Below are 27,501 nucleotides of genomic sequence, written 5' to 3' on the forward strand. Positions count from 1 at the left end.
TTCCCTAGACAAGAAATATCACAAGGTATAGTTTTTTTTTTAACTTGACTGAAATTAAATGTTATGCTCAGTATACAGTAAAATAGTTTTGCCAGGTTTTATTTCATTTTAAATATATGTTTAACAAATGGAACTTTGTGCCATTTTAGAGTTTCAACAAGGTCTGCCCAGTAGCTTAAAGGCAGAGGACACTATTGGTAATTACTCAAAATAATTATTAGCATAAAACCTTTCTTGGTAACAAGTAATGGGGGAGAGGGTGATAGTATAAAATATTGTGAGAAACGGCTCCCTCTGAAGTAATGTAGTTTTTTGAGAAAGAAGTAATTTTTCACGAATTTGATTTCGAGACCTCAGATTTAGAATTTTAGGTCTCGAAATCAATATCTAAAAGCACACAACTTCATGTGACACGGGTGTTTTAATATTCTTTCATATTATCTCGCAACTTTGACGACCGATTGAGCTCAAGTTTTCACAGGTTTGTTATTTTATGCATATGTTGAGATACACCAAGTGAGAAGACTGGTCTTTGACAATTACCAATAGTGTCCAGTGTCATGTTTGCTCTTATTTTTCTTTCAGTCACAGACGCAATGGAAAGCTGTTTTGGTAACAAATCCTACCCCCACATATCCACAACTTCTTGAAAAAAATACGACAATTGCCAAAAAGCAAGTTTTTACCTCGAAATACGTGGCTATAACCATCCATAGAGGAAGGGCTTCCTCTATGCTATAACAAAATTGGTCATTGTTGAGTGCATACTATTAGATACAAGAACAAATATAAACAGATTATGAATTGATCAAACAAACCATATAATATATCTATCAATGAATCACCACAAATGTTAAATCCTAGTTTTATTAATTTACAAATGGATTATAAACTACATAGTTTGATGTTGAATTTTGTCAATTATTATTCTATTTTGACAAAATGATTGCAACATTGGTGAAAGGTTCAACATTTTTCTGTGTGAAAAAAAAAGTGAAATAGGATTATGAAATTGTTATCTTTTTGAAGGCAATGTATCTTTATTTACAAATTGTGAAACGGAAATATTAAGCCCCCTTTTCCAGTTCTGAATGAGTATTGTACCTGTTCTACTTTTTACAAAAAAAATGGAGTATACACACATTCTCCTTTCTATACTTCAATACCTTGGAATAAAAATAAAACAAAAACATATACAAGTTTTCACTTGATTTTTGATTTAATATAACAAATTATCAAGTATACAAATTATTGTTCACTATCCCCCAATAGAATTAACTACATAATAGTAAAATTGTTTGCAGCTCCTGCTGCTAGTTATACGGTTTGAACTGGCCCACTATCAAAAAGGGACAAGGCATGTTGTGCTTTGAAGTATAGAGGGTCATGGGTTAGAATCCCTCCCAGGGTACATTACTTTCCCTGGAAAGCACTGGGTAAAAAAGCCTTGCTGAAATCGACCTGCGTTTTGCTTGCACTGCATCAGAACTTTCGGGATCAAGCAGAAAATTACGCTCAGGGCCAAATTTCATGAAGCTGTTAAGCAGGAAAAAACTGCTAAGCAAAATTCTTTCCGAAGCAAAAAATGAGTGGGGTACCAGTCGCAACAAGGTAAAACTTATGGAATTTTGGCTGGTCCCCAGTTTCTGCTGAGCAAGATTTTTATGTGCTTAGTACATTCTCTTGCTTACAGGCTTATGAAATTGAGCCTAGGTCCAAAAGTCTCTCTTGAAGACTGTTATTTTTTTCTGACAGTGACCGATGTTTATTCATCTTAACATCATCATATTTCGGGTCTTACACAATCAGTGACTAACAAGATCCCAACTGTTTTAGTTTAGGTGCAGCATTAACTTGTTTTTATGTCATAACATGGTCGACCTGAGGGCGGCTTCTACAGGTGTTTTTTTTTGTCAGGTTTAAGAGTAAAGTAAAATTACATAAATAACAGTTAATATAATATTCAATCAGTGCAGATTTATTAACCACAAACAACACAAATCCATCAAAATCCAACTGTTGTTTTTGTATGGTTCTGTTGGACTAAGGGCAGCATGGGAATCAGTCATAGGAGTCAGTCATACCACCATGATCAGAGTATAGTTCTGAGTGTGGAGTTACCATTATGGTGTTGGGTTTTGTTAGAGTGAGGAAGGATCCTAGAAAACCACTCATGAAATCAGGCATACAACCATATTCAGAGTCCAATAATTTGGATGTTGATTTACTGTATGGAGTTGGATTTTGTTAAGAGTGATGAGGAAGAATCCTAGTAAATCACTCACCATATTCAGAGTCCAACAGTTTGGATGTTGCTTTACTGCATAGTGTTGGGTTTTGTAAGAGTGAGGAAGGATCCTAGAAAACCACTCATGAAATCAGGCATACAACCATATTCAGAGTCCAATAATTTGGATGTTGATTTACTGTATGGTGTTGGATTTTGTTAAGAGTGATGAGGAAGAATCCTAGTAAATCACTCACCATATTCAGAGTCCAACAGTTTGGATGTTGCTTTACTGTATAGTGTTGGGTTTTGTTAGAGTGAGGAAGGATCCTAGAAAACCACTCATGAAATCAGGCATACAACCATATTCAGAGTCCAATAGTTGAGGCATTGAGTTACCATATGGTATAGGGTATTGTCAAGAGTGACGAAGGATCCTAGGAAATCACTGAATGGAGGTTAGGTCATACGATTCCCCAGGCTTCTTCAAATCCAGAGCAGATCTTGGCACAGGTGAGGGCAGCAGACAGCGGGTACTTGCTGATAGACACTTCTTCCTCAACGTAGTCTGTATCCACCTGAACGAATAAATAAAATGTTTGTCACATTTAGCCAAGATCAATCAATTTTGTTAACAGTGTAAAAAGATGAATTTATTTTTGGCATGTCTGACCATGCAGGAAAAAGCCTTAGTGCGAAAAGACTGGATGATGTCTATTCGCTATTTGTTTTTGGACAGACTAACGGCCCAGAACAACTTTTTTTCCTAAATTTTTTGGTGAAATCCAGACGGCTGACGTTTGAATCCAACACGACTTTCTATATTGAGCAAGTTGAAGCAAGCACCTATCATATGACCACTTTGTTTCAGCCATTCAAAGAGCAACAACAGGTACTGGTACCTTATAAAATCCCTTTCCAAGGGGTAATGTGTTACACAAATTCCAGCCCCTTTGTCCTGTTGTACAAACGATGCATAAACGACTATAGACAGGTTGCCACCATTGTTTCTCATTCTATTCAGCTTATATGGGAAGCAAGCCTAAGCATTCTAAAATCCCAGCATACCATGGCAGATTTTGGGCCGTGGCTCAATGCCGAGGTTCTTTGAATCACGATGAGTGCCCGCTCAGTTTTCTCACCTGACAACAACAAAACCTGGTAATAATTATGAGAACCTATGGTGCCTTTTCTTAGACCAGTCTGGATTTAATTGATAACTTAAAAAGTTTAGAAAAGTCAGTCCATGAGTGGGCATGGAATTTTGTTCAAAATACCAATGTAAAGTTGTTAAAAATGTAACAAATAAATATCATAGCTTTTTAGAGTGTTGTGGCTGAGAGTTTAAGAGATCCGCCACCAAACTTAAGCTCTGGTGACTCTGTTCAGCAAAGTGTGGGTTCGAACCCCGGTCATGACACTTGTGTCTTGGAGCAAGACACTTAACTACATGATTCTCTCCACCCAGGGGTAAACGGGTACCTGTGAGGGTCGAGATGGTTCTTGTGATTGATATTGCAGAGTAGCGCATAAGTTGTACAAGGCTGTATACCCCCCAGGGAGCTGATAAGGTTTAAGGAATGATTTAAGGCCCAGTGACAATATTGTGAAGCGCTTTGGGTCGCCCTTCGAGCGTGAAAAGCGCTAAATAAAAACTAACTGTTATTATTATTATTATTATTATTATTATTATTATTATTTCATTTTATCACAGCATGCAAAAGAAAGATCTCATTTTCCTTTGTGCCGGTAACTCCTCGAGCCGGGCTACGTCCCGTAGCCTTAGATCTCAAGGGTCTTTCTCAGGATCCTCGCTGTTCCCAAAAGCGCTGCCTTCTGTAATAGATCTACCCTCACATTTGTCCCTATTTCATCTAGATGTTTCCCCAGTGCTTTGGGAATGGTGCCAAGTGCTCCAACCACCACGGGGACTACTTTTACCTTTACCTGCCAAATCTTACGAAGTTCCCTGGCCAGGTCCTGGTACTTCTCGATCTTTTCCATCTCCTTCGAAGCTACCCTTATATCACCTGGCACTGCTATGTCAATGAGATGACACATCTTCTTCGTCTTATCTAATAGCACAACATCCGGACGCCTATGTTGTATAACAGGATCGGTCTGAATGTTAAAGTCCCATAGGATCTTGACCTGGTCGTTCTCTACAACTTTCTCCGGAACATGGTCGTACCATTTCGCAAGTACTTTGACACCATACTTCTTACACAGATCCCAGTGAATCACCTTGGCCAGCTTGTCATGTCTTCCTTTGTACTCCGTCTGGGCCATCTTACTGCATTCGCTAACAATATGAAATACAGTCTCCTCTGCTCTATTGCACATTCTACACATAGGAGAGACGTTTGCTTTCTCTATCCTTGCCTTCATTACATTTGTCCTTAGAGACTTATTATTATTATTATTATTATTATTATTATTATTATTATTATTATTATTATTATTATTATTATTATTATTATTATTATTATTATTATTATTATTATTATTATTATTATTATTATTATTATTATTATTATTATTATTATTATTATTATTATTATTATTATTTACTTTGCCATGAGCCATTGCCCCGATGACCACAACAACTGGTTCTTCTGTATCAGCAAGCTCCCTTGGATTGATGCACTTTGTAGCACTGAAGGATGTTCCAATCTTCTTACAGCCAGCTGGAAGATGATCAGACACAGGGTTCTTGATCACCTTGAGGAGTTTCTGGGGACCGTCCGACGCACTGATGCTGAGCTTGTGTAAGAGTTGCACTGTTGTAACAAAATATATGTAAAACATGTATCAGGATTGATACCGGAATTGTCAGGGCCGAGCGGTTTAGAGCACCAAATTCAAACTCTGGGGTTTCTGATCAGCAGAGTGTGGGTTTGAATCCCCAGCTGTGACACTTGTGTCCTTAAGCAAGACACTTAAAGCCATTGGACACTTTCGGTAAACAGTAATGTCCAAAGGCCCACACTTCGTGTATCACAACTTCTATATAAAATAACAAACCTGTGAAAATTTAGGCTCAATCGGTCATCTGAGTCGGAAGAAAATAACGGGAAAACCTACCCTTGTTTCCGCATGTTTCGCCGTGTCATGACATGTGTTTACTATAAATCTGTAATTCTCGATGTCAATAATTGATAATTGTTGTAATATTTTCTCAAAAAGTAAAGCATTTCATGGAATAATATTTCAAGAGAAGTCTTTTACCGTTACCTTCTGTAAACCATGTAAGTTGTTTGTAAATCTGTGAACTATTATTTTTTTTCCTGTTCCGAAAGTGTATAATGGCTTTAACCATTGCTGTGTGCTTCGGGTGGGACATAAAGCCGTTGGGCCCATGTGTTATGTAATGCATGTAAAATAACCCAGTGCACTTATCGAAAAGGGAAGGGGTTCGCCCCGGTGTTCCTGGCTGGCTGTGGCTGCTGTAAGCGCTGTAGCACCTTGTAAATCCTTACAAGGTGCTACATAATTGGGTCTCAGAATTCATCACTGCAGACCTATCCTTCTGAAAGTTTGTATTAACTCAGCGCCTTGAGTACCTTGTTTGGTAGATACGTGCACTATATAAGACTTCAATATTATTATTATTACTTCACACAGGCAATGAAGGCGATTGCCTCCATACCCCCTGGTCAATGCCTTGGTGCCCTTGAAATGCTCCTGTAGAAATGTATAATATACTCACAGGGTGCCCTTTACCAATGAGAAAATGCCTTGGTACCCTTGCCATTTAAAAAAAAAAGCATATAGGCCTGATGTATGATATTTTGCCCTTAGAAGAAGGGCACCCTGGAGCGTGACTCTGGAATGAACCAGAATGGCTAATAAGTCAAAAAGACGAGTGGAAACAAAGCCATTGACATTAATTAAAAAATATATAGAAGGGTATGAGATATTGCCCAACTCACAAGGCCGGATGGCCACTTCAAAATGAAGGCTACACTTTACTGATTTTGGCTGGCGAATCACTGTCACCAGGGGCATGTTGCCACCTACTTATGGGGCTGAAACAGGGTTACCCCCTTCATAGTCTGTACGGATGTAGGCAAAGGTATCATTGGGCCCTGGAGTACAATGCACTACACCAGTCAGCCACAGAACACTAACAAAGTTTGGTCTCGCGGGATAATTTGGTATCTTCAGTACCAGCCCCAACTTCTTCAACAGAGCAACCAACAACCTCACTGAACCAGAGACTGCAGAACTTGCAATCACAGGGTGGCGGGTTCAAATTCAGCCAAGCTTAAGGTTGATTTCGCAAATATTTATTGTCTTCATAGTAACTGTATCAAAATGGTGTCGATATGTACAGATTTATAATCATAGATGTTAAATTCATTTTGGTTTTACTAGGTATTTTCCCCGAGTTCTGTGAAAAAAAATCACAGGCATATTACTCGGGTGGGATTTGAACCCACGACCTGTGCAATTCCAGAGCAGTGTTATGCAAACTGGACACCAATGTTAGTATGAAAGAGATTGGCTGTTGCCAGCTTGGTTCTTTTGAATGTATCTCCTTCTGGAAGCATTGCTAAGTTCTCAAGTTATGATCTTGATCTTGACATTTTACTGCACAAATCGCCTCAGATGTGGCTGTTGACGTGCAGTCCACATGCATCACTAATTTTGCACTTTTCTAGCATGTTCTTAAAGGAAAGGTATATGTTTGGTAATTGTCAAAGACCAGTCTTCTCACTTGGTGTATCCCATCATATGCAAAAAATAACAAGCCTGTGAAAATTTGGGCTCAATTGGTCAACGAAGTTGCGAGAAAATGATGAAAGAAAAAACACCCTTGTTGGACGAATTTGTGTGCTTTCAGATAGGAATAATTGTTTTAGTGAGAAACTACCTCTTTCTCAAAAACTACATTACTTCAGAGGGAGTCATTTTCCACAATGTTTTATACTATCAACAGCTCTCAAATGCTCTTACCAAGTCAGTTTTTAAGTTAATATTTGTTTCGAGTTATTACCAAACGTGTACCTTCCCTTTAAAGGCAGGGTTATTTTATGCATATGTTGAGATACACCAAATGAGAAGACTGGTCTTTGACAATTACTGATAGTGTCCAGTGTCTTTAAACGCTGGGATGAGATCGTCTCAGCCACTCATTCCCTTTTCCCTTTTGTTATCTTACCCATAAGGCCACAGAACCGGTCAAAGGTCCTGGGTACTCTAGTCTGTGGATTGATCTGAATCAGAACGTTCTTCTCTGTGTGGACAAAGACCTGAAGTAGACCCGCTCTGTTAAGGGGACTGTCAAACAACATCAGCAGGCACTGGAAGAGAAACAAAATTTAACATGTAAAAAATATAAACAAAATAATAATATTAATTTTTGGTTTTTACCCATATACACCGATGTGTGTAGCACTGTATACTCGGTACTTTCCCCGAGTCCTGTGAAAAAAAATCACAGGCATTTTTACTCGGGTGGGATTCGAACCCACGACCCTTGCAATTCTAGAGCAATGTCATACCAACTAGACCACCGAGATTGCCCGGTAGCTAGACGCAGTTTGAATCCTATGTTTAGCAGCGGGTACTGCAAACGATTTAAATAGATGTTAAATTTGTATCGGGATAAAGAATATTAATTTTTGGTTTTTACCCATATACACCGATGTGTGTAGCACTGTATACTCAGTACTTTCCCCGAGTCCTGTGAAAAAATCACAGGTATTTTTACTCGAGTGGGATTCGAACCCACGACCCTTGCAATTCTAGAGCAATGTCATACCAACTAGACCACCGAGATTGCCCGGTAGCTAGACGCAGTTTGAATCCTATGTTTAGCAGCGGGTACTGCAAACGAATTAAATAGATGTTAAATTTGCATCAGGATAAAGAATATTAATTTTTGGTTTTTACCCATATACACCGATGTGTGTAGCACTGTATACTCAGTACTTTCCCCGAGTCCTGTGAAAAAAATCACAGGCATTTTTACTCGGGTGGGATTCGAACCCACGACCCTTGCAATTCTAGAGCAATGTCATACCAACTAGACCACCGAGATTGCCCGGTAGCTAGAGGCAGTTCGAATCCTATGTTTAGCAGCGGGTACTGCAAACGATTTAAATAGATGTTAAATTTGCATCAGGATAAAGAATATTAATTTTTGGTTTTTACCCATATACACCGATGTGTGTAGCACTGTATACTCAGTACTTTCCCAGAGTCCTGTGAAAAATGCCTGTAGACAGAGAAGCAGGCTGGCACCTACACATGTACTGTTACCTCACTGAACATGGATTGACTCGACGTGCTTGTGAAAACGCTGTGACAGTTTTTGTGCTGTTTTCTCATGATATAGCGCTGTAATCAGCTAGAACTTTCACAAGTAAAAATATCTTCAAATGTTGACTTAGAATCTGATAAACTTATTTCTATTATGTGTTGGAGTGTACTTTCCAACGAGAGAAATTAGATAATGCTCTTTTTGGTACTTGTGCTTGTTCAAAATAAAAACAGTTTGTATCAGACCTGTAATTGCACAGAGGATACAGAGGCTTTGAGCTTTGATGCCCCTGGTCTTAGCCTTGGTGCCCCATACGGTATAATAGTCGCTGAAAAAATGAAATTGACCTTGCCCTCTCAAAGATGAAATACCCGACCTGTCATGTTGAACTATGCAGACAGTTTATCTCATTTTGATTTCGGCCTTATAGTTATACAAATATTTCCTGGTCCAGTAAAAGAATTCTCTTGTTGATTTTGCCCAAAATTTTGAGCCCTGCTGGGGGTTGGGAAGTTACTTCTTGACTGTTTGAACTCTGACCTGATGTGTTATATCTGGACGACACTGTGAGGGATCTTTGTTGAATTTCTTCATAAGGTGCTTATGTCGATCGCAGTTCAGCAGCTCGTAACTTTTCCCGGCCTTACATGAAAAAAAAAGAAAAAAAACAGCGAAAGTGAAAACGAATGTTCTGGTTATTTATACTACTAGGATAGTGGAGAATACTGGCAAAAAAACACAGAATCAACTGCCACTATTTATCACTCCATATATTAGTACATGTTTCTTCTTCTACTTTAAAAGTACAGTCCACCACATGCTGGTGTTTTACGTACTGTTTAATCCCTTTAAATGTGTTATGTTGCTTCTTCTCACAAAATCTTTGTGCTCACTTCTTGTTGGATGTTTCTCCCCATCTTTTTCTTACTTTTTATTTGTTTACAGACTCTGTTAACATGCCCCGAACGGTATAAGATTTTCCTAATTTATTTGCTGACAGCCGAACAGCTGACTTTTTCATCGACCAAAGCTTTTCATTGTGTAGCATGCATAGCCAGGCACCTACCCTGATATCCATTGCTTCCTTTCGCCAATACAAAGTGTGTGACAACAGGTTAAAATATTCTGTTAAAGTGCATTTAAAAATTGTTGTCGTGAGTTGTCGTGAGTTGTCAGTATTTAGTGCGACTGCACATAGCAGGTTTTTTTTACCATGGCTAACCAATGTTCTATATAAATTCCCATTTTATTTTGTATAAATATTTAATTTTTTCATTATCTGTTCAACTTTTTGTATTATTTTGTATTAGTTGTATTTTCCGCATGCACGACATGTACTGCTTTATCAGTTCTTTTTCATATTCTACCTTCTTAGGACCTTCTTTTCTTGCAGGAGATAGTATAGCACTTAGCACAGACCGATGTCAGTCACTTCCGTACCCAGGTCACTTCATTATCATACCCAAATTGTTGGGGTCGCACTAAATACTGACAACTCACGACCCCTCACAACAACTCACGACAACAATTTTTAAATGCACTTTAACAGAACATTTGAACATAAGTTAACCATTAAACATATGCACAAGAGTCATATGCACCCAAATCACCTTCAAACTGTTGAAAAAATTGTATTTTTAACTGTAAAAAAAGTGTTTGAAATATCCGCCATGTTGTCTTTCGACGTACTTGGACAATTCCATTACACCGCAGGGGTGATGCAATATGCAAGATGATTATTTACCATTTCATGTGCCTCTCATGGAGTTAAAAAAATATTATATTTAAACCTCCCCTTTTAATTCCGAATTCCAGAGTGGCGGCTTAGTTACTAACAAGAAAAAAAAACACCAGCTAAAACCAAAAAGAAAAAAAATACAACTCAGCCCTCAGAAATTTCCCCTGGCCCCTGCAGTGTAATAGAATCATCCAAGTACGTCGAACGACAACATGGCGAATATTTCCGTTCGTTACTAAATTTGGGGTAAAAAACACATTTTTTACAGTTAAAAATACAATTTTGTCAACAGTTTGAAGATGATTTAGATGCACATGACTCTTGTGCACATATTTAACAGTTGACTTATGTTTAAATGTTCTGTTAAAGTGCATTTAAAAATTGTTGTCGTGAGTTGCCGTGAGAGGTCGTGAGTTGTCGGTATTTAGTGCGATCGAATTGTTGTACGTAAGTGTGCGAGTATACTCCAGAGGAGGTTTCTGCACAGTATAGGAAGATGATGATGAAGTCACTTTGTACTTAGTCATTTCATATCCAAGTCACTTAACACCTCAATTGTCTGACTGATGTGGCCGGCCCTCATTATTTACCTTCAATTCATGTGGTAGACACCGACAACGATTATATTTCACAGTAATTAAAAAACGTTGCAGGAGATCAAAAGAAAAGTTCCTCATCCTCACTTACCTGTGTAAAAAAAAGTGTCCGGTTACTATTAGTATTATTATTGCTGAAATGTTATTCACTTACTCCACCATGTCATTGTCAGTGTAATGTAACCGCATTCAAAAGTGACCGATGGTTCATCGGTCACTGTACAAAAATGGGTATCGACGTGTGTGGTGGCCAAGCAAGGGTTCTTTCAGTTCAGAGTTGGCCACAAATGTGAAGTGGGGCTCAGAAGTTGAACCACCGCCACCGGTTTTACCTGAGCCGAGGGGTACGGTCGAGGAATGATAGTGTTCCTTGCTCTATCTATATATGAATATGGTGTGAGCATGGAGGTAGAATTTCTACCTCCATGGTGTGAGTGAGTGGTTACCACTGTCTGTGTACGTGGAACCTTAAATTAAACATGCAGAAGAGAGACACGGCATCAGATAGCCCCATAAATCGGTCCAATCCACTCCGTATCCTTGGCCCCAGCACCACTGATATCAAAATCTTTCGCTTTTTTTTAAAAACGATCTGCAACGATCTGTATCATGAAACTTACCGATCTTATGCTTCAGAAGTTGCAGATAGCCATACACTTATGACTTAGAGTTGTTCAAAATCAAATAGATACTACAGGTTTTGAGTAAAAATCAAACGAATTTTGTTTGAAAATTTTCTCAACTACCGCGAAAGATTTTTATATCAGTGGTGCTGGGGCCAACAAGGAATGGATACGGAGTGGATTGGGCCGATTTTTTTTTTTTGGGGGGGGGGGGGGCTAGGCATCAGACGACAATCAACAGCAAAAACTATTTTGAAATTGACATAACAACATTACCTTCACGGCCTCCAGCGAGGAACGTTCCAAGACCACAATTAATCTCTTTTTGATATGTTTGTCATGTAACGTTTTAACAATCTTAGGCTTCTTTTTGGCTGGCCCATCGTCGTCCTCGTGTGCCCTGCGCGCTGCCATTTTGGAATGATTCTATGCACATGTTTGTATAGCGCCACCATGTGTTGGATTTCACAAAGAATCAAGACTAGTCTTTTAAGACTAGGCTATGCGGAGGTGGTATAGACGTCCTTGGCAACACCCTTGGCAACAGTCGTAGCCGTAGCTGTAGCCGCCATGTCAGACTCTCCCAGCTTTTAATCATAGGACTAATCCTAACTCTTTGTGAAATCGATCCCAGATGCAGCTAGGGAGTGCATTTCGCCAATTTTTACAAATGATATGGGAGTCAAACATAGCATGAGTGAAAAAAAATTGGAAAACCCACCCAGACCGGTTTAAAACAACCGGAACTTGCTGAATACATTACATGTAGCTGGTCACTTTGCGCACTACGTACCTTGGAAAAGTTTCCGCATGGCGCCACCACTTTTTCATTCGATATGAAATAATATAGTATCTAATTTACCTCATTGATATATCCATTTTTGTAAAAATAAGTGAAAAAGTGGTGGCGCCATACGGAAAGTTATCCCGTACCTTTTCATAATTATTGCTCCATGTTTCTTATAGGAATACGAAGTGTACATTTCGTACCTTTCTTCATCAAGACACTTTTCAGCTAGGGCTATTTAGTGTTGCATGAGGTGCATGCTGGTCTGGCTAACGATCAAACTTGATTGCCACCTAGACCGGACCAGCATGCACCTCATTCCACACCTAATGCTCACGTATAGTATTTGCGATGCGATATGAGAACTCTACGAAGTCTGACTTGAGTCAAGTCAAAGGTGAAGACCAGCTCCTCGCTCTATTTATTGCCTGCTTATGAATTCAATTTAATGCATACTAAAACAATCCAATGCTGGGTGTTGGCAAGGTCAATGACTCATTGTTTTTGTATTTTGGGGGTGCATATTAATAAACGGACAAGAACATGAATAAACGAAACAAGGAAAACTAGCATAAGTGTGAATGAGGAAACATTTTACTCTTTATAACCCTTATCTGATTCCTTACACAACCAACCAACACATCTTATTAAATGCACATTATAAAAGTATTATTTTGCATAGGTTATAACGAATAATTTGTTTCAACCAAAAACGGTTGTGTGAATAGGCCTAAACTAAGTACATTGTACAATTAATTTCAGTGAATGCAGAGTCACACAGCGAAAATTCCCTGCTTTCGCAATAAACATGCTTAAAAGTAAAGCGCTGATTCTTTGCTTATCTGGTAATACAGGGGTCAATTTCACAAAACATTAGGATTGAACCTAACTTAGGACTAGTCCTATTTAGGAGATATAAAAAACTTCTAGTCTTAACTCGAGATAAGACTAGTCTTTGTGAAATCCACCCCAGAGCCATGAAATTGGGCCCATATCACATGAGCTCCAGACTCCAAATTCCATGACTGATCAGTATACACAGCCAAGTGCCTTGTTTCCAGGTAGGTACACTGCGGTTTACACTGTTTTGTGGCAGGAGTGGGATATTTAAAGGCAGATGGAACTCCAAGCTAGTTGGTTAATATGGAAAATGGACCAGTTTGATCACTATTCAGTTGAACCAGTTGACCCCAGTTAACTAGGTTCAACTGGAATTTTGACCTGGGGAGTTACCCGTGTATAAAACAGCCCGATTGATGTTCCTACATTTATTGATTTGCCAACCAAAATATTAGTGCGCACGCGCTATGTGCAATTTAGATTTCATGAAAAGGGTATGGTTTGATGCATAGAGCTTTAAACTTGTATATTCATAGCTCTAATGTTTGATGACAATTAGTTAACAACAGGATGGACCACGTGAAGGTTGTCATCTCCCACCCCACTTAAACAGTTTAAAGAGATCTTTTAAAATCGTCAATGAGTACTCAAACCCCCTAGATAAACACCCAAGGAAAATGTCATGACCTTGTAATTAAAAAAAAACTTGTTGGTGCATAGAGCTATGTTTATATAGCTCTATTGTTTGATGACAATTAGTTAACAACAGGGTGGACCACGTGAAGGTTGTCATCTCCCACCCCACAACTAACAGTTAAAAGAGATCATAATACATAGTTAATGAGTACTCAAACACCCTAAATTAACACTGCAAACAATGTCAACCTTACAGCGCCAGCCCCCAACCCGGTCATTACCACGCAGTGAAGACCGGTTCCTCGCACTGTAATTCCCTGAATCAAACACCCTTAATAAAAACCCTAGAAAATGGCATGACCTTTGTAATTACAAAACCTCGTTAATGAGTACTCGAAACCGTATATAAACACCATAAACAATGTCATAACCTTGTAATCAAATAACGTCGTTAAGAGTACTCCAAAACTGGACTGAATACCCTTAATTAATACAGTGTAAAATGTCTAGACCATACTACAACTGATACTAACTCCAACTGATACTACAACTGATACTACAACTGATACTACAACAGCAACAGCAACAGCAACAGCAACAGCAACAGCTGTAATAATGAATAATAATGAATAATAATGAATAATAATTAATAATTAATAATAATAATAATAATAATAATAATAATAATAATAATAATAATAATATGAATAATATTGATTTGAAGAGAGTCAGACAGTTTATCATCTAGTACTCCCACAACGATTCTATCTCTGATGAGGCTTTCTTTAAGATCACCATATTGACAATTGTCAGCCAGTCTAAACAAATCTTGGATAAATATGTCGATTGATTCATTTGGCAGCTGTTTACGTCGATTTAATCGAGCCCTCTCGACGATTACGTTGCGTCTGCTTTCATAATGCTTATCGAGAGCTGCCTTAACTTCAACATATGTGGCCTTTTCCTCTTTGATATCGAGTGCAACAATGATATCGTCGGCACATTCCCCCATAGAATATAACAGAGTGCTCACCTGTTCCCGGTCGCCTTTGATGTTGAGGCCGGAGGCGATTCTGTAGCGCTCGAATCTATTGACCCATTTTTGCCAAAGTTCACTCTGGTGTGGTCCGTTTCCACCTTCAAACTTGTCTGGCAAGGGTAAATGGGGTCGTGGGGCGTTTTCCATGTCAGATATGGGTCTTGATAACCGCTGCCACCATGTAATATTCGGGAATAACTGGAGAGTATTCGAGACAAGATGTCTGCCTTCATGAGCATGTTTACATGTGCTTTAATATCAACACTTGAGGGCGCTATAACAATAGTGCGGAGGCATTATCCTACACGCATGCATGAATGTACATGTAATTAGCATATTTCATGGGTATAGGGTCCATTCAGAGAATCTAATCTGAGGTAGTAGAGAAGTCTCCCGAATTAAAAAAAAGTTGTTGTGCTCTAAAGAAATCAACATCAGGTTGTGAGGACAAATAGAACTAATGCCATATAAAAAATAACATGTTTTTTTAAGGCCCCACTTTAAAAAACCCAATAAACTCACCTTGATTGTAGCAATGCATCCGTGGCAGAGTATAACCAGCAATCTGGCGCCCTCTACTGTAGATAGCTGATGCATTGGAAACCGGCTTGGGGGCAGCTGCAAGTCGGGGTTTAAAAAAAGAATTCACTAGTATTCTCATACTTTGTATTATACTCAGACTCCAATACATTGAAAGACTGTGACGAAGTGACAGATAATATAATAAGCCCGCCAAAACAAAAAATCCTGATGGGGGGAATCACCATGATTGGTTAAAACAAAAGTAAATGTAATACACTGATTTGCTACATTGTTAAATTGCAACACAGCATGACCCAGAAACCCAGCAAGTGATTTTTTGCAAACTGTGCCATGGATGCACAGGGAAAAAACAATTAAATATTGCTTGTAAGAAAAACGCTGTGGGGATATGCCCGGAACAGACTGTGTACATTAATGAAGGTTACGCTGAGTATAAGGCCTTTTATCCTTAGGGTGATAAAAGGAATTGTTACTAAAAATGACACTTCATCTAAGCCCTAAGCGGATATAGGCACGGGAAAATTCTGCATTTTAGATGCTCTGTGGTGCAATCTTTGGTAAATTTTGAGGGGGGACATTTGATATAGTGTCCCCCACCCTTCTAAAAAGTTGTGTCATCCTTATAGCCCCCAGGATTAATGCCCATGGCGAGACACAGGGTTGGTCTTACACAGTGCAATACTTGGGCTTCATGATTAAGGTGGTCAAAAAGATGGGGGGACATTTGATATTGTGCCCCCCTCCCCTTGTCACCCCCCCCACCCCCACCTATTTGATGCCCACCACCATTAGTAGGATTTGAAACTTTGTATGGTGGAATTGTAACTATAAGAACATTTTGCGATAACACTATGTGAATCTCTTTATGAGTAGTGTTGGTTCGGAAAAGAACTATTGGTTAAACTTTAAAGACTCATGTTTCTATTAATATACGCTGATCATCTACAGGAGAAAAATCATAAGAAAGACTGTACTTACTGTTTGTCTAGACGCTACTGCTCGTCGAAAGTACTTCAGTAGGGTTCTCTACGCAACCTAAAATAAACGAGAAATATCGGACAAATTTACATCAGCTGTGTAGTTGCACGTTTTGTGTGCATTTGATCACTAGGCATAGTTAATTTTTTACAGTATTACATTTGAGAACCACCAGTTCCTTAAAAGCTCAGATATGCCTAGTTCATTTTGATGGGTCATAATAAATAATTTGCAGAAAATAATTAACTATTTGTCTTTTTAACGACAAATAAAGCATCAAAGTCCTTTGGGAAAAGAAATTACACACAAATTTCACAAGTACCTACATGTGAGGTGAAACTAAACATGGATTGGAAATCACTAACAATGCAATTATTTTTTTAGAAACCTCTTTCATCAGTGAAAAGGGTACAAAAGAATTTAGGCATTGCATGGTGAGGTATCAATATATATTTGGTTTGCGGTAACACCATGTGTGTTTCTACTTGCCAGGTAGAGTTTGTTCTTAGAGAACTGTCTTTCTTTATTCTACTACCACAAAGAGTAGATTATCAGATTTTTGAGAGACTTGTTCTGAAAAGAACTGTCCTGCTTTGTAACTATACCCGGGCGGAAGGTATAGAAAATTGGCTGGGACAACTACTTTAGCTTTATAGGATCATAATTAACTGCACTACCGCGGAGTCAATCTCTTGACGATGACTATAGCAAGCTAGTCAAAACGTTGAGACCAATTCAAGAACTGGATAGTGATTTGGTTCCATATTGGGCAATCCCTATAGGCTTCTGCTTGCTTTTTGTTGATATGTCTCTAATTATTTTACTAATAATGTAAAAATTACACATTTCTACTTATTGTTGCTGTGTGTTTTGAAGTTTTTAAAGCCTAAGTGAATAAATAAATAAACAAATAAATAAATTACTTGATGGATTGGAATTGGACCAAAAATGAGTACTTCAAGAAAAAGGACAAAGCTTTATGGAAAGATTTCTCCAAACTGTAATAACCTGGTTGTCTCTTCGTCTTTTATCCATATGCTTCAAGTCCTCTGCATTCTTCTCACTCAGCCTCTTCCTTGATTCAACCTCTTCCCTGCAAACAGTCAATCAAAACAAACAAAGCTCGGTAAAAACACCAAACTCACAAATCTAAACTCATGTTAATCCGGCATGGGTAGGCCTATCGTCTTCTTGATACTACAAGAGTTTATGAAGACGCACCAAAAATTCAATCCATCAGTGATACCGCCTCTTGAAATACATAATTCTAAAAACTCCCCCTTTCTGGAGCTCCAGCCCTGGCCCCACGCGTCGACCTGGTATTCTTTACAAACGTGAGAGCCCATAATTTAATAACAAGTATGCTAGTAGTAGTACAATAATTTCGCTGCATTGGCCTGCAACCCCCCCCTCCCCCTGGGTTAAACAACAGAGGAACTGCAGTTGAAATGACCAGATAGAGAAAGGACCAATAATACTATAATTAATACCAGTATCAGCCGCCAGACTTGAGATTTGCTGAATTGGGCCCGCCAGACACCCCCCCCCCCCCCTCCTGGGTTAAACATCTGGGAACCACCTAAAACCAATTTGAAATGACCACTGATGACACTATTCCCAATACGCTTGCCCTATACACAGAATTCACTGCTTCCGTAAGCGCTGATTCTTTGCTCACGGTAAGCAGTGCCATGAAATTGGCCCAGCTGGAGCTGTTTATAACCGGCTTTCTGTGCTAGCCTTTCAAGCGTAGAATGCCTAGAAACGTGCAGTAGGCACGCACAAAAGCCAAAATTCGCCGCTAACCCATGAAATACGCTTGCCGTATACACAGAATTCCCTGCTTTCGCAAGCGCTGATTCTTTGCTCACGGTAAGCAGTGCCATGAAATTGGGCCCTGCTGGAGCTGTTTATAACCGGCTTTCTGAGCTAGCCTTTTAAGCGTAGAATGCCTAGAAACGTGGAGTAGGCACGCGCACGAAAAGCCAAAATTCGCCGCTAACCCATGAAATACGCTTGCCGTATACACAGAATTCCCTGCTTCCGTAAGCGCTGATTTTTTGCTTACGGTAAGCAGAGCCATGAAATTGGGCCCAGCTGGAGCTGTTTATAACTGGCCGGCTTCCGCGTGTCAGGCCTACGTACGCCAATATACTCATGCCGAACGCGCAATTCATAGCTTTTAGTAACAGGGCGTAATCTATTTCTAAGCGTGCGCGAATATCTATTTCTAAGCGCGCTTTTTAACAAAAGGGCATTTATGAATGGGCATAAAAGAGTAGTGACTTGTTCTTAAACGTATGTTGCCGTGCGATATAGGCCCTCGCCTTCTGCTCGGGCCTTTATCACCTGGCAACGACCCTGCTGGTTTTAAACGGCCAATAAAGAACTCGTCGCTTCCCTTTTGTTCCCCTATCAAATGTCCATCAATTGAACAGATAAACAGTTCTTGAACTTGGTTCATGAACTGCTCTAATGAACATGTTGTGAACTGTTTAAGGCATGTTCATGGACTGATCATGAACATTCTTGAAAGTTCATCGAGTCAAATTCCATCTTACCTGATGGGGTAGATTGGTTAGATGCATAGAGCTATATATACATACGTATATACAGCTGATGACAATTAGTTAACAACAGGGTGGACCACGTGAAGGTTGTCATCTCCCACCCCACAAAAGGGATCGTAATACATCTGAGTGTGTAACCATTACAACAATTGCTTCTTTGTAATGTTACCCCCTCTAATTATTATTTATTATTATTATTATTTGATGTTATTATTATATTATAAAACCTTGTTCATGAGTACTCTATACAGCTAAGACAATGGCATGACCTTTTTATACATACAACCTTGTTAATGAGTACTCTATACAGCTAAGACAATGTCATGACCTTTGTAATTATAAACCTTGTTAATGAGTACTCTATACAGATAAGATAATGTCATGACCTTTGTAATTATAAAACCTTGTTAATGAGTATTCTTTACAGCTAAGACAATGTCATGACCTTTGTAATGATAAAACCTTGTTAATGAGTACTCTTTACAGCTAAGACAATGTCATGGCCTTGTATTTATAAAACCTTGTTAATGAGTACTCTATACAGCTAAGACAATGTCATGACCTTTGTAATTATAAAACCTTGTTAATGAGTACTCTATACAGCTAAGACAATGTCATGACCTTTGTAATTATCAAACCTTTTAATGAGTACTCTATACAGCTAAGACAATGTCATGACCTTTGTAATTATAAAACCTTGTTAACGAGTACTCTATACAGCTAAGCCAATGTCATGACCTTTGTAATTATAAAACCTTGTTAATGAGTACTCTTTACAGCTAAGACAATGTCATGGCCTTGTATTTATAAAACCTTGTTAATGAGTACTCTATACAGCTAAGACAATGTCATGACCTTTGTAATTATAAAACCTTGTTAATGAGTACTCTATACAGCTAAGACAATGTCATGACCTTTGTAATTATCAAACCTTTTAATGAGTACTCTATACAGCTAAGACAATGTCATGACCTTTGTAATTATAAAACCTTGTTAACGAGTACTCTATACAGCTAAGCCAATGTCATGACCTTTGTAATTATAAAACCTTGTTAATGAGTACTCTATACAGCTAAGACAATGTCATGACCTTTGTAATTATAAAACCTTGTTAATGAGTACTCTACAGCTAAGACAATGTCATGACCTTTGTAATAATAAAACCTTGTTAATGAGTACTCTTTACAGCTAAGACAATGTCATGACCTTTGTAATAATAAAACCTTGTTAATGAGTACTCTATACAGCTAAGACAATGTCATGACCTTTGTTATTATAAAACCTTGTTAATGAGTACTCTATACAGATAAGATAATGTCATGACCTTTGTAATTATAAAACCTTGTTAATGAGTACTCTATACAGCTACGACAATGTCATGACCTTTGTAATTATAAAACCTTGTTAATGAGTACTCTATACAGCTAAGACAATGTCATGACCTTTGTAATTATAAAACCTTGTTAATGAGTACTCTACAGCTAAGACAATGTCATGACCTTTGTAATAATAAAACCTTGTTAATGAGTACTCTTTACAGCTAAGACAATGTCATGACCTTTGTAATAATAAAACCTTGTTAATGAGTACTCTATACAGCTAAGACAATGTCATGACCTTTGTAATTATAAAACCTTGTTAATGACTACTCTATACAGATAAGATAATGTCATGACCTTTGTAATTATAAAACCTTGTTAATGAGTACTCTATACAGCTACGACAATGTCATGACCTTTGTAATTATAAAACCTTGTTAATGAGTACTCTATACAGATAAGATAATGTCATGACCTTTGTAATTATAAAACCTTGTTAATGAGTACTCTTTACAGCTAAGACAATGTCATGACCTTTGTAATGATACAACCTTGTTAATGAGTACTCTTTACAGCTAAGACAATGTCATGGCCTTGTATTTATAAAACCTTGTTAATGAGTACTCTATACAGCTAAGACAATGTCATGACCTTTGTAATTATAAAACCATGTTAATGAGTACTCTATACAGCTAAGACAATGTCATGACCTTTGTAATTATAAAACTTTTTAACGAGTACTCTATACAGCTAAGCCAATGTCATGACCTTTGTAATTATAAAACCTTGTTAATGAGTACTCTATACAGCTAAGACAATGTCATGACCTTTGTAATTATAAAACCTTGTTAATGAGTACTCTATACAGATAAGATAATGTCATGACCTTTGTAATTATAAAACCTTGTCAATGAGTATTCTTTACAGCTAAGACAATGTCATGACCTTTGTAATGATAAAACCTTGTTAATGAGTACTCTTTACAGCTAAGACAGTGTCATGGCCTTGTATTTATAAAACCTTGTTAATGAGTACTCTTTACAGCTAAGACAATGTCATGACCTTTGTAATAATAAAACCTTGTTAATGAGTACTCTATACAGCTAAGACAATGTCATGACCTTTGTAATTATAAAACCTTGTTAATGAGTACTCTATACAGCTAAAACAATGTCATGACCTTTGTTATTATAAAACCTTGTTAATGAGTACTCTATACAGCTAAGACAATGTCATGACCTTTGTAATAATAAAACCTTGTTAATGAGTACTCTATACAGCTAAGACAATGTATGACCTTTGTAATTATAAAACCTTGTTAATGAGTACTCTATACAGCTAAGACAATGTCATGACCTTTATAATTATAATTATATTAACCTATTAATGAGTACTCTATACAGCTAAGACAATGTCAAGACCTTTGTAATTAAATCACCACGTTAATGAGTACTCTATGACATTGTCATGACCTTTATAATTGAAATAACCTCGTTAATGAGTACTCTATGACATTGTCATGACCTTTGTAATTACATCACCTCGTTAATGAGTACTCTATGACATTGTCATGACCTTTGTAATTAAATCACCTCGTTAATGAGGACTCTATGACATTGTCATGACCTTTGTAATTAAATAACCTCGGTAATGAGTACTCTTAAACAACCTCCATATTCACACAACACAATGTCATGACCTTTCAAATTAAAAGCTTTAAGAGTTACCAACAAAACAACATGGTGGCCACCATGTAAGCTACCCCAGAACAAATACCATGTAAACAATTAGACTAATAAATAATTGAAAGACAAATTAAGTAGTAACAATACAAAACTTAATGTCTAATAAACACTTAAACACACTCCTTAAACATATTGTTCTCTTTTTATTTGTTATGAATTTACTACAAATAAACTTATGTTGTTTTGTATTTTGTAATGAGCTAACTGCATTACAAATTAACTTAACTTGTTTCACGGTTGTAATGCGGTACTTCATTACGCACATGAAACGTTTACATACTTGCAATAAGGTACTTCATTGCAAGCATGTTATAATTACATGATTGTAATGAAGTACCTCATTACAAACATGCGATTTTGTATGTGAATACATGAACTTGTATAGTACCTCGATACAAGTTTAACATGTATTCTGTCTACATACTTGTAATGAAGTACCTCATTTCAAGTACGTTGACAACAATTCGAAAAGCACATATACTTCCAAGAATGAATTAAACAGGCCAACGAAATGTGAAATCTTCACAAATCTTGTTGTGGCTTGTAGTCAGGCACCCTCTGGGATGTAGCTTGTAGTCAGGCACCCTCTGCGATGTGGCTTGTAGTCAGGCACCCTCTGGGATGTGGCTTGTAGTCAGGCACCCTCTGGGATGTGGCTTGTAGTCAGGCACCCTCTGGGATGTAGCTCATAGCCAGGCACCCTCTGGGATGTTGTGAGGAGCAGGTAGCACCACATCCCCAGCAGAACTGCAGACTCCTGAAATTTATACCAATCGAGTCAAATCAACAAGTGTAACACTGCATGTCTCTTTGTGGGTCTGTACATAAGCCCTTTTGATTAATTATGATCAGAATTTGGAAATTTACCTATGTTTAGTGCGCTTCAATCACATGGGATGATGTCCTCTAGGCAGGCACCCTCTGGGATGTGGCTTGTAGTCAGGCACCCTCTGGGATGTGGCTTGCAGTCAGGCACCCTCTGGGATGTGGCTTGTAGTCAGGCACCCTCTGGGATGTGGCTTGTAGTCAGGCACCCTCTGGGATGTGGCTTGTAGTCAGGCACCCTCTGGGATGTGGCTTGTAGTCAGACACCCTCTGGGATGTGGCTTGTAGTCAGGCACCCTCTGGGATGTGGCTTGTAGTCAGGCACCCTCTGGGATGTGGCTTGTAGTCAGGCACCCTCTGGGATGTGGCTTGTAGTCAGGCACCCTCTGGGATGTGGCTTGTAGTCAGGCACCCTCTGGGATGTGGCTCGTAGTCAGGCAACCTCTGGGATGTGGCTCGTAGTCAGGCACCCTCTGGTATGAAGCTCGTAGCCAGGCACCCTCTAGGATGTTGTCAGCAGCAGGTAGCACCACATCCCCAGCAGAACTGCAGACTCCTGAAATATATACCAATCGAGTCAAATCAACAAGTGTAACACTGCATGTCTCTATGTGGGTCTGTACATAAGCCCGTTTGATTAATTATGATCAGAATTTGGAAATTGACCCGTGTTTGGTGCGCTTCAATCACATGGGATGATGTCCTCTAGGCAGGCACCCTCTGGGATGTGGCTTGTAGTCAGGCACCCTATGGGATGTGGCTTGTAGTCAGGAACCCTCTGGGATGTAGCTCGTAGCCAGGCACCCTCTGGGATGTTGTCAGCAGCAGGTAGCACCCATCCCCAGCAGAACTGCAGACTCCTGAAATATATACCAATCGAGTCAAATCAACAAGTGTAACACTGCATGTCTCTATGTGGGTCTGTACATAAGCCCTTTTGATTAATTATGATCAGAATTTGGAAATTTATCTATGTTTGGTGCGCTTCAATCACATGGGATGATATCCTCTAGTCAGGCACTCTCTGGGATGTAGCTTGTAGTCAGGCACCCTCTGGGATGTGGCTTGTAGTCAGGCACCCTCTTGGATGTGGCTTGTAGTCAGGCACCCTCTGGGATGTGGCTTGTAGTCAGGCACCCTCTGGGATGTGGCTTGTAGTCAGGCACCCTCTGGGATGTGGCTTGTAGTCAGGCACCCTCTGGGATGTAGCTCATAGCCAGGCACCCTCTGGGATGTTGTGAGGAGCAGGTAGCACCACATCCCCAGCAGAACTGCAGACTCCTGAAATTTATACCAATCGAGTCAAATCAACAAGTGTAACACTGCATGTCTCTTTGTGGGTCTGTACATAAGCCCTTTTGATTAATTATGATCAGAATTTGGAAATTTACCTATGTTTAGTGCGCTTCAATCACATGGGATGATGTCCTCTAGGCAGGCACCCTCTGGGATGTGGCTTGTAGTCAGGCACCCTCTGGGATGTGGCTTGCAGTCAGGCACCCTCTGGGATGTGGCTTGTAGTCAGGCACCCTCTGGGATGTGGCTTGTAGTCAGGCACCCTCTGGGATGTGGCTTGTAGTCAGGCACCCTCTGGGATGTGGCTTGTAGTCAGACACCCTCTGGGATGTGGCTTGTAGTCAGGCACCCTCTGGGATGTGGCTTGTAGTCAGGCACCCTCTGGGATGTGGCTTGTAGTCAGGCACCCTCTGGTATGTGGCTTGTAGTCAGGCACCCTCTGGGATGTGGCTTGTAGTCAGGCACCCTCTGGGATGTGGCTCGTAGTCAGGCAACCTCTGGGATGTGGCTCGTAGTCAGGCACCCTCTGGTATGAAGCTCGTAGCCAGGCACCCTCTAGGATGTTGTCAGCAGCAGGTAGCACCACATCCCCAGCAGAACTGCAGACTCCTGAAATATATACCAATCGAGTCAAATCAACAAGTGTAACACTGCATGTCTCTATGTGGGTCTGTACATAAGCCCGTTTGATTAATTATGATCAGAATTTGGAAATTGACCCGTGTTTGGTGCGCTTCAATCACATGGGATGATGTCCTCTAGGCAGGCACCCTCTGGGATGTGGCTTGTAGTCAGGCACCCTATGGGATGTGGCTTGTAGTCAGGCACCCTCTGGGATGTAGCTCGTAGCCAGGCACCCTCTGGGATGTTGTCAGCAGCAGGTAGCACCCATCCCCAGCAGAACTGCAGACTCCTGAAATATATACCAATCGAGTCAAATCAACAAGTGTAACACTGCATGTCTCTATGTGGGTCTGTACATAAGCCCTTTTGATTAATTATGATCAGAATTTGGAAATTTATCTATGTTTGGTGCGCTTCAATCACATGGGATGATATCCTCTAGTCAGGCACTCTCTGGGATGTAGCTTGTAGTCAGGCACCCTCTGGGATGTGGCTTGTAGTCAGGCACCCTCTTGGATGTGGCTTGTAGTCAGGCACCCTCTGGGATGTGGCTTGTAGTCAGGCACCCTCTGGGATGTGGCTTGTAGTCAGGCACCCTCTGGGATGTGGCTTGTAGTCAAGCACCCTCTGGGATGTAGCTTGTAGTCAGGCACCCTCTGGGATGTGGCTCGTTGTCAGGCACCCTCTGGGATGTAGCTCGTAGCCAGGCACCCTCGTAGCAGGTAGCACCACATCCCCAGCAGAACTGCAGACTCCTGAAATATTTACCAATCGAGTCAAATCAACAAGTGTAACACTGCATGTCTCTATGTGGGTCTGTACGTAAGCCCTTTTGATTAATTATGATCAGAATTTGGAAATTTACATATGTTTTGTGCGCTTCAATCACATGGGATGATGTCCTCTAGGCAGGCACCCTCTGGGATGTGGCTTGTAGTCAGGCACCCTCTGGGATGTGGCTTGTAGTCAGGCACCCTCTGGGATGTGGCTTGTAGTCAGGCACCCTCTGGGATGTGGCTTGTAGTCAGGCACCCTCTGGGATGTGGCTTGTGGTCAGGCACCCTCTGGGATGTAGCTCGTAGCCAGGCACCCTCTGGGATGTTGTCAGCAGCAGGTAGCACCACATCCCCAGCAGAACTGCAGACTCCTAAAATATATACCAATCGAGTCAAATCAACAAGTGTAACACTGCATGTCTCTATGTGGGTCTGTACATAAGCCCTTTTGATTAATTATGATCAGAATTTGGAAATTTACCTATGTTTTGTGCGCTTCAATCACATGGGATGATGTCCTCTAGGCAGGCACCCTCTGGGATGTGGCTTGTAGTCAGGCACCCTCTGGGATGTGGCTTGTAGTCAGGCACTCTCTGGGATGTGGCTTGTAGTCAGGCACCCTCTGGGATGTGGCTTGTAGTCAGGCACCCTCTGGGATGTGGTTTGTAGTCAGGCACCCTCTGGGATGTGGCTTGTAGTCAGGCACCCTCTGGGATGTGGCTTGTAGTCAGGCACCCTCTGGGATGTGGCTCGTAGTCAGGCACCCTCTGGGATGTAGCTCGTAGCCAGGCACCCTCTGGGATGTTGTCAGCAGCAGGTAGCACCACATCTCCAGCAGAACTGCAGACTCCTGAAATAAATACAAATCGAGTCAAATCAACAAGTGTAACACTGCATGTCTCTAAGTGGGTCTGTACATGAGCCCTTTTGATTAATTATGATCAGAATTTGGAAATTTACCTATTTTTGGTGCGCTTCAATCACATGGGATGATGTCCTGTAGGCAGGCACCCTCGGGGATGTGGCTTGTAGTCAGGCACCCTCTGGGATGTGGCTTGTATTAAGGCACCCTCTGATACTACAACTGATGCTACAACTGATGCTACAACTGATGCTACAACTGATGCTACAACTGATGCTACAACTGATGCTACAACTGATGCTACAACTGATGCTACAACTGATGCTACAACTGATGCTACAACTGATGCTACAACTGATGCTACAACTGATGCTACAACTGATGCTACAACTGATGCTACAACTGATGCTACAACTGATGCTACAACTGATGCTACAACTGATACTACAACTGATACTACAACTGATGCTACAAATGATGCTACAACTGATGCTACAACTGATGGTACAACTGATGCTACAACTGATACTACAACTGATACTACAACTGATGCTACAACTGATACTACAACTGATACTACAACTGATGCTACAACTGATACTACAACTGATACTACAACTGATACTACAACTGATACTACAACTGATACTACAACTGGTACTACAACTGGTACTACAACTGGTACTACAACTGGTGCTACAACTGGTGCTACAACTGGTGCTACAACTGGTGCTACAACTGATACTACAACTGATACTACAACTGATACTACAACTGATACTACAACTGGTGCTACAACTGGTGCTACAGCTGATGCTACAACTGATGCTACAACTGATGCTACAACTGATGCTACAACTGATGCTACAACTGATGCTACAACTGATGCTACAACTGATGCTACAACTGATGCTACAACTGATGCTACAACTGATGCTACAACTGATGCTACAACTGATACTACAACTGATACTACAACTGATACTACAACTGATGCTACAACTGATGCTACAACTGATGCTACAACTGATGCTACAACTGATGCTACAACTGATGCTACAACTGATGCTACAACTGATGCTACAACTGATGCTACAACTGATGCTACAACTGATGCTACAACTGATACTACAACTGATACTTCAACTGATGCTACAACTGATGCTACAACTGGTACTAAAACTGATGCTACAACTGATACTACAACTG

The 27,501-nt window shown here is 39.9% G+C and overlaps 1 protein-coding gene, 1 long non-coding RNA gene and 3 other non-coding genes across 6 annotated transcripts; all 5 read right to left on the reverse strand.

Moving 5' to 3' along the window:
- Positions 1 to 1,584: 1,584 nt before the first annotated feature.
- On the reverse strand, positions 1,585 to 11,887 carry LOC117290921 (ribosomal RNA small subunit methyltransferase NEP1-like). 2 transcript variants are annotated; one of them, XM_033772493.1, is made up of 6 exons: positions 11,729 to 11,813; positions 10,824 to 10,920; positions 9,036 to 9,137; positions 7,392 to 7,533; positions 4,799 to 5,007; positions 1,585 to 2,805 (listed from the first exon to the last, which is right to left on the reverse strand). In XM_033772493.1, exons 2-6 carry the CDS (start codon positions 10,908 to 10,910, stop codon positions 2,692 to 2,694), a joined length of 654 nt encoding a protein of 217 aa, XP_033628384.1. In that variant the 5' UTR covers positions 10,911 to 10,920; positions 11,729 to 11,813; the 3' UTR covers positions 1,585 to 2,691. The 2 variants fall into 2 exon arrangements, with proteins under 2 accessions (XP_033628384.1, XP_033628383.1); XM_033772492.1 differs by lacking the exon at positions 10,824 to 10,920 and having other exon boundaries at positions 11,729 to 11,887.
- On the reverse strand, positions 7,680 to 7,752 carry Trnas-aga. Its single transcript has one exon. It is a non-coding gene; the product is annotated as a tRNA-Ser (tRNA).
- Positions 7,940 to 8,012, reverse strand: Trnas-aga. The gene has a single exon. It is a non-coding gene; the product is annotated as a tRNA-Ser (tRNA).
- On the reverse strand, positions 8,201 to 8,273 carry Trnas-aga. Its single transcript has one exon. It is a non-coding gene; the product is annotated as a tRNA-Ser (tRNA).
- Positions 11,888 to 15,340: 3,453 nt separating the features above from the next.
- LOC117289994 lies at positions 15,341 to 17,325 on the reverse strand. Its single transcript, XR_004519018.1, has 3 exons — positions 17,284 to 17,325; positions 16,276 to 16,332; positions 15,341 to 15,372 (listed from the first exon to the last, which is right to left on the reverse strand). It is a non-coding gene; the product is annotated as an uncharacterized LOC117289994 (long non-coding RNA).
- Positions 17,326 to 27,501: the final 10,176 nt, after the last annotated feature.

The sequence above is a fragment of the Asterias rubens genome, chromosome 5 (assembly GCF_902459465.1).
Source record: "Asterias rubens chromosome 5, eAstRub1.3, whole genome shotgun sequence".
NCBI classification, from domain to species: domain Eukaryota; kingdom Metazoa; phylum Echinodermata; class Asteroidea; order Forcipulatida; family Asteriidae; genus Asterias; species Asterias rubens.